The 8,304-nt window shown below is 41.5% G+C and overlaps 1 protein-coding gene across 2 annotated transcripts in view; it reads left to right on the plus strand.

The window, feature by feature from the left end:
* The window catches only part of efna5b (ephrin-A5b), a 116,925-nt gene extending 110,882 nt beyond the window's left edge, over window positions 1-6,043 (plus strand). For both annotated transcript variants that reach the window (XM_074637163.1, XM_074637162.1), the window contains one exon: window positions 1,492-6,043. In XM_074637163.1, coding sequence (XP_074493264.1) covers window positions 1,492-1,619 — 128 coding nt within the window. In that variant the 3' untranslated portion in view covers window positions 1,620-6,043. The remainder of the gene's footprint in view (window positions 1-1,491) is intronic.
* Window positions 6,044-8,304: the final 2,261 nt, after the last annotated feature.

An 8,304-nucleotide genomic window follows, 5' to 3' on the forward strand; every position in this document is an offset into this window, starting at 1 on the left:
CTGAGATCTGAAACAACACAAAGTCAGCCCCACTGGGGTTATATATATATATATATATATATGTATATATACTGTATATATAACAACCTGTCAAATATAGGACATTTTAAAAAGATATTTATGGATATTATTCATTTGGAAATGAGCTCTATTGCATTCTGAAATTGTTCACTGTGAAGATCAGAGTTTATGAGTGCCATCTGAATGGGACACACACAAACAAACACATACACAAGGCCAGATCGTAGGACATTTGCGATGCCCATCTGCCTCTCCTCCTGCCTGGTTTTCTGCCTGCGTCTTTGATGGCTGCCTCTCACCTTGCATGCCCCCTTTGGCTCACTCCCCTATTACGCTCTCCAAAGGAGGGAAATTAAAACATTCATCCGTCATCTATTGTTGCCATGTCCCTCCACGCCCTAGCACACACACACACAAACACACAAACACACACTTATAGTTATGTAACTGCCCGGTCCTCTGCCCTTTGCTGTGCATGATTCAGCTACTTCCCCGTAGAGCTGAGGGCACATGGCTGCTCACAGATTCAAAGCGTGACATAGCAACCCCAAGTTCATATGGCAACTCAGACTTCACCATTACAACTTAATGAACTTAAAGCAGCAGTGGGTAGAAACGGAGCAAATAGGATTAAAAAGAGTTACTTTTATAAAACGGTCACTATATCCTGACAGTAGTGCATGAGACAGGTAATCTGAAAAAATCATGTTCCTCCGGTGTCCTCCGGTGTCCGCCAGTGCTCCTAACAGCATCTGCAAGATTTCACAGACCGGAGGAAAACAACCAGTCAGAGCTGATCTGGAGTCTATGAGAGCTGGCTGTCAATCACTCGCAAACTGCGACCAAACCGTCAAACTAGGCAGCGCTGATCAAATATGAATCAATATTCTGTTACTGTAATGCCTATTTCTCTCCTCAGATGTTCTCAGAATCATCTTGTAGTGTACTGTTTAGCTGTAAAATGAGAAAGTTTGGGACCCGGCAGCCATGTTGAGATCTTTTGCGAAAATACCAAGCTCCGCTCACATGGCCGGAGCACAGCCAATAGGAACGCTCTGTCTCTGAAATGACCTGTGATTGGTCAAAGTCTTCCGTCACAAGCTAGATTGTTTAAAGCCTGTTAACAGAGCCATGAGGAGGAGCAGAAGTCTAGTTATCTTTCAGAACACTTGAACTACAATATGCTGAAAGATTATTATGGATTCTTTGCCCAATGATGCCAAAAACATTCTGCCTACTGAAGCTTTAATGAACTTAATGAACATGAGCCCAGACATCAGTAATGCACCGTTTGTCTCCACTATTGCTATTCATTTTGAAATATAGCTTACAGCTTTGTACAACACAATATAACCTTGAACAGATAATACATTCATTGCATCATGTTGTCTTTTGTCTGTGATGCTCTGTTGCAAAAGTGCAGGATGTACCATAAATAACAATCCCTTGTTTCTTTTTCTCATCCTCTAGACGATACCAGCCATGAACCGGCTGAGCCTTCCCGAAGTGACGAAACGAATGCTGCGCCACATCTGCAGAAAACAAGTCCGCTCCTGGCTTTGTTGCTGGTCTGCCTATCAGCACTCTTCACTTTATAGCGCCTCCCTCTGTCCCGGAGGGCATTTACACCTAGCGTGGCCTGAATCTGCCCGAGGCTGCAGGGAAGGGGGCGGGATTTGGGTGGAGTGCGTTTGCTTGATTGGGCATCAGAGCAGGCTTCTCAAGGAACCCTCTATTTTTTTCAGAAATATATTTAAGTGGTCTTTCTCCGTCTGTGAGTGAAACAAGTTGATGTTGGAAGTGGGAGAGACAATTCCCCCTCTTAAACTTTCAACTAAGATGCCAAATCCCGTTTTTTGACACTTAGTGATTCTTATTTTCCCGTGACTTTTGACATCCCTTTACATCATGTTTATGTCATTGCAGCACTGATGTTTACACTGATGTTTACACACACACACACACACACACACACACACACACATACAGCACATGCTTAGAGAGTCAAATACAAAACACTACACTACGCGAACAGTCGATAGCAGTAGGGATTTAGTAGGGTTTTTATACAGTAGCAGCAGTGCACAGTAGGAAAGTGAAGATTTTAGCTCTTAGAAAGAACTGTACATACACAAATATATAGTTGTCCCGAGACCTCTCAAGAAGCCTTTCGGAAAATATTTTGATCAAGTTCTGCTGGGTCATGAGAAGCAGATTTTAGAGCCTCCATTTTACTGGGAAGTGAAGTAAAAAACAGAAACATGAAGATGTAGGAAAAGCAGAGTAATGGTTTTAAGTAGAGGTCAGACTGTAAACCACAGCACTGAGAAACATGGCATGCACCTTAGCCCGCTGATCTTCAGACTGTCCTGGTTTAAAGATAGCGCCCAATTTTCTCCTGAATACAAAGTGTATAGGTGGATAAGCTGCTTAGAGCTTGAGGGAGCGAGTGTAAAACCTACGGAGGCACCCTTGTCCTGTCCTCCTTTGTGAAGAGCACACCGGTGGGCTCAATAAAACACCTCTCAAACACATCTGGTTCACAAAATGACTCACAAAAACAGCTAAATTGAAACTTTCTCACAAGACACTTTGTAGACTGCTATTAAGATCGGGGATCGATATCTTTTGAAAGTTGATCACACAATTTCACGGCAACAGTCACAGTCATTTTATGCAATGTTTACTGAGCAGGGCTGCAATTGTTCTCTCTGTTCCATTTGAGTAGTAGTCGATTTTAACACTCCCATAAACATTTGCATCCACAGCTTCTTTTCTCTGATATTGATTGTTAAAGTGATTGTTTCAAAAATGATTCACAGCAAAATACTATTAAGTTATTTTACTTTGCCAATTGTGTCTCCAAACATTGTCTTTGATGATGGGGACACTGTAAACTGTGTCTTTTTGTACTGTCTGAAATCCACTTAAATTAGAACAATAACAGATGTCACGTGAAAGTGTTTGAAAAGACACTTCAGTTCACAGCACCCTACTTTTCCTCACGTCTATATGTCACTTAATCCGCAGCTGTGACTCACAGCTCATCAAATATTAGTTAGCTGGTTATCACATTCAGTTTATTGCAGCAGTGAGTGCAGCAGTTACAGCACTGATGTATAGCTCCAATTAGTTGAAAACACATAGTGTGAATAGAGAATCTATCCATTTAATTCAAGGCAATGCACAGCTCTATTTAGTCTGCCCAGGTTTATGTTAGCACTTAAATGAAAATGAATTCACTGTGTTCTAATGATATCCAGCGTCCTTCAGCTCCCACTGATGCACATGGTGAGCTAGCATAATGAAAGCTATTATGTCTCTTTTCAAACCAAAGGGACTTGTTTCTTTAGCTTTCAAAGAAAAATAAGAACGAGAAATTAACTCCTTCCTTTTAGAGCCAGGTTTTTGAATGAGAAATGAGGGCACCAACTGGTTTGGAAAAGACATACAGAAAGAGAGAAATAGAGCAAGAAAAGGAGCACAGGAGCAATTGCATGTCCACCTTCAGCTCCTAGTGTTACAGGTTTAAGTGACTCTTTAATGAGGTTCAAAATGACAGGCATGTGGACCCCATGTTGTGGCAAGGGAAGTTATTCCTGGTATTAAAAATAGATGGTGGAAGGCTTGGGGGGTCTCGGGAGGAGGGGGGTGTAGATTTCCACCGTGGGGGGTTTTAAAGCACCAATGACCTTGCAGTTTGAGAGAATTTGTTAGTGAAGGAGACAGAGAAAATGAAAGCGAGGGACGCACACAGGGAGCGACAGAAAGACATGGGAGGTAGGTAGTCGAAGGTAGTGTGACTAGAGTGCCTAACAAAACAAAACAGCTCAAAATCCATGCAACACTACTGAAAAACCACCTGATCCAATGACAAACCTGTTCACTATCATTCTGTCTCAAAAGGCATGCACTGTTTTGTTTTTGCTTTCTTATATTTCTGTTTTTTTTTTTTTCTTCCCCAGAAAGACTGCCTTTTTGCCATTTGTTTTTTGCGCAACAGTAACAATGCTATTACAGCGGAATAGCAGCTCAGCTATGGGGGGGGGGGTAATAGGACACGAGGCCATTTAATGAGGTACTAATTTCAGGAGAACACCACAAGGAATGAGCACCGCATACGATTCAAAACGGAACGCCTGTCAGCAGATTAACATTAGACTTTTATCAGAAACCAGCTTCAATTGTACTCTCTTATAATTACCAATACTACTCTTTGTCATTATTGCTATTATTACCATGGTTTATTCTGTACACACCTTAACCTGGGAAATGAGGATCAACTTATAAACTGGATACTGTGTATCCTGAGGTAGTCAACCATAAAACAAGTAGTGCTAGGTTAGTATCTGTTTTGTACCTTTCTGGAGGACAAAAGAAAAAAAATGAGATCATTGTTAAAACTGTATAATTATTATTATTGTTATGATGATGATGATTATGACTATTATTATTATTAGGAAAACTTCTTGATGTAAATAGTGTTTGATATTAAAGTATTAATTTGGTTCTTATGTCTTTTCTAAAAAATGAATACGGTATTATCTCTGGGTTTTCCGGAGTGTGTACTGTCCTCAAACAATGCATTGTGTGCTTTGATCCTCAATGCCTAATGAAACGTTGAGCTAATATGAAGGGGAAACCTGAGGGAGCTGTACACCAGTGTACAGAAGGCTGAACATTAGCCAAACCAGTGGCTCACCTGTTACATGTTTCAAACCAGTCACCAACCTTCACATCTCATCATAAGGATCCTGCCTTGGAAAGAAACACTTTGGACTTAATGGACGGCTTATTTGTACTTTTTTGCCTTCAGTGTTTGAAAGCATGTTGGGTCAGCTCAAAGATCTGCCATGAGCGGACTGTTTGCTTTTTAATGGAAGGATCTCGCCAGTTTCATTATGTGGCATGCGCATGAACTTGATGACATGTTAAAAAAAATCAAAAAAAAAAAAAAAATCAAAAAGGTTTTAAAAAGAAAGTTTTCTTTTTGCTCTTATTTTCTTTTTCTTTAAGACGTGTTAGATTTTCAGATCACGTTCATGTTGTGTGTTTTTGCATCCCCATTCGAGTGATGTCATTAAAGCTGTGTAGTGACAGATGACAAATGTACATAACACCAACCATTGTTGTGAAGTTACAGTGGGGGGGTCGGTCATTTTGTAGTTCAAAAGCAACTTTTTTCTTTTCTCCTAAGAATGACTCTTTCTGTACCCATCTATTGAATTCATCCCATGTAGTTGCAGTCCGTCTCTTCTGACTATTCATCCTCTTTCTGCTCTCCCGAGAGGAGGCGTTTTGGGGAGTGTATACATCAGTGTGTGGACGTTTTTCAGTGTGAAAAAAAATGTGTGAGACCTTTTAGTTTGTGTGTGTGCGTGTCTCATTTGCTGTTGCCGCAGTGAATGGGAAGCGGCAACCCTCTTTGGCAACGAAGAGTGTTTCCCATGCCTTAGCCCTCCAGCCTCTGCCCTGGCAGCCCCGTCTGTGTACAAGACGCTTTCTGCCATTGTGCTTTTACACGGAACGGCTGCTGGCGTCGAAGAGACTACAACAGGGCCCTTCACTTTCTCTCCCTTTTTAACAACCCTGAACCACTTCTCCCTACGGTAGACGTTGGTCTTGGGCACAGTTCAAGGATTAGTGCACCCCCTCCACCAAATCCTGAACTGGATTGTTAGCGGGGTAAAGCCTATCATCGATCCAGGTTCTGTGCGTACAGGGCAAAGCCTCTCTTCTCGTCAGCTCCCCTCTTGCCGACGGAGCCACTTGTTCATTTCGTGCGCCTGTCCTGTCCCATTCTTCTTGTGCTTGTATAACCTCCACCACACCACCCGCTGTTCTTCTTCCCTCACCTTTGAACCCCACTCCCACTTTGCCATCAGTGGGGGATATTTCCAACCTGCTCTTTTACAGTATATAAACAACAACAAAAAATTTGACAAAAAATGATCTGTATTTGTATATACACGTGTCTGAGCAACTATGAGTAATACAATAAAACAGAAATACATTGCTTTGATCATTGTGCTACTCTTTTTCCTCTTCTTTAACCTGTTTACAGAGGAATGAAAGTACAACTGGCGTGTACTGTGATCATTGTAATCACAAGCACTGGCAAATCTGTCAACGCATTAAGGTATGTATACTACATTAAACATCCCTACTGTAACTAATACAGCAAATGAACATACACCTTTCGCTCAGGTACAATCAGGTCTCATCATGTGCCAAATTGGATGCCCCATCACCACACACACACACACACGCACACACACACACGCACACTCTCCCTTTTTATGTATCTCCCTATCCGTGCCCCTGCCTAGCCGCTGTGGAATCACACCCTCTGAAGACGGACCGAGAGGAACACCATCCATCAGGATCAGAATAAGACCTTAAACCTCCTTTCACTTCAGTCGGGCTCTAATGAGGACACCTAATAACCTTCTGCTGGACCCCATCAGCGCCATTTAGCTTCACCCTCCATTATCTCTGGTAATTAGACTGAGAGCCAGCAAGCCCTGAGGACCAAGGGAGGGGAAAGGGGGGGCTCCTGATAAGCCAGTTGGAGCGATGTTATAAAGATCAGTGAAATTTGACTTTACAGAATACAAACACTACTCTCCATATGACATATAAATAGATGGATTTGAAAGAAAAGTGGATAAATAAAGTACTGGATTCTTGGAGGCTAGATATGGTCTGAAAGGCTTTTTTCAGCGCCACTGTGCATTACAGTGGAGACTAAGTAGTGTTAAACGTATCGACGCAAAAAAGTCATGAAATCTCATCCAGGATGCGATCCTCTCCAATCTCATCCTTTTTCCAAAGCTGCTACTTTTTTTTAGGCATCAGAAGAAGAAATGCTTTATGCATGAACACACTCGACTCGATGAGCCAATTAGTGTCAAGTTGTTCTTCCTGCTGTTATTACCAAAGGAAGGCTCTGGAGATGCAGGTGTGTGTGTCTATGAAGACCAATAAAGACAAATCACCGCGCCTGATCATTAAATCTGAGGTAATGATAGCTTCATGTGAAGATGTGTCCCAGATGTGCTATTAAGCTATGAACATAGTCAAGGTCTGTGACCAGCGGTGAGTGAGCGCAGGGCACGGGGACGAGATGGCGTTCAGCTGAAACCATGTCGCCCTTGAGATGGCAACATGAATGTGCACAGATTCACCTGTGCCTTTGATTCTATTTCTCTCTCTGCCAGTGTAGCTTTCTGATAGAAGAAGTTTTATCTTAACACAATAACAACATAACTGACAGTCTTGAAGAGGCCACTTTATAGTGAAAGGCTTTTGAAGGCATCATTCTCAAGTCAGCTGGCTCCCTCATTGGCTGCATGGTGTTTCGTTTCCATGTGAACAATCAGTTTGATTGACAGCTCTGAATGATGTCTTCAGTTAATCGCTCCAGTGGTGTGAAAAGGTCATAAATCACCCAATTATGTTGCCCCGCTTTATGAATAGATATTTTTTGGGGAATATTTAAAATGCCTCCGAGGCATATCAACTTAGTCAACCCCATATTTATTGAGAGGGAGTTGGGGGGGTGGCTGCTTGTGCCAGAAATAACTGATAAGCTGAATACATTTTCAGAGTCTCCGTCACACTGTGGAATGTCACAGTGTTACTGGGTTAGAAAGTTGGAACTGAATTCAAGGTCAGGATTTATGATTTATGACAGCTTTGACATGTTTCAAGAACAAGCTCAGAAAGAAAAATAGAAATAATTATGGAGGGAAGTGAAAATAAAATAGAAAATGCTGGCTTGAGAAAAAACGTTTTTTGTTTTTTTAACAAAGCCTTCAGCACATTGTTTTACAGCAGATTTATCAGCACAAAACATATTTATTTGAAACACCTTGTCTCTGTCAAAGCAGGCGGAATGTATCTAACACACTCAGCTGTGTTTGATCAATACGCACCAAATGTCTCAGTTACTTTCATTGTACTTGCAGAGTCAGTACCTCAGAGAAAACACAAAGTCACAGATCTCGAGCTTGCAGAATGTATGAATGAGTTGCAGAATTTCCACTAAATAAATCAGGCAAATCAGCTGCCTCAATCTCAGGCTTTAAAGGTCCCATATTGTAAAAAGGGAAATTTTCATGTCTTTAATATTATAAAGCAGGTTTAAGTGCGACATAAATACTGTTAAACTATCAAAACGTTCAATATACGGAGAAATACACACAGCCCGTATTCAGAAATTGTGCGTTTGAAACAAGCCGTCAGGATTTCTGTCCATTTGTGATCACAAATATACAATAT

This window comes from Sebastes fasciatus, chromosome 6 (genome assembly GCF_043250625.1).
Source record: "Sebastes fasciatus isolate fSebFas1 chromosome 6, fSebFas1.pri, whole genome shotgun sequence".
Lineage (NCBI taxonomy): Eukaryota > Metazoa > Chordata > Actinopteri > Perciformes > Sebastidae > Sebastes > Sebastes fasciatus.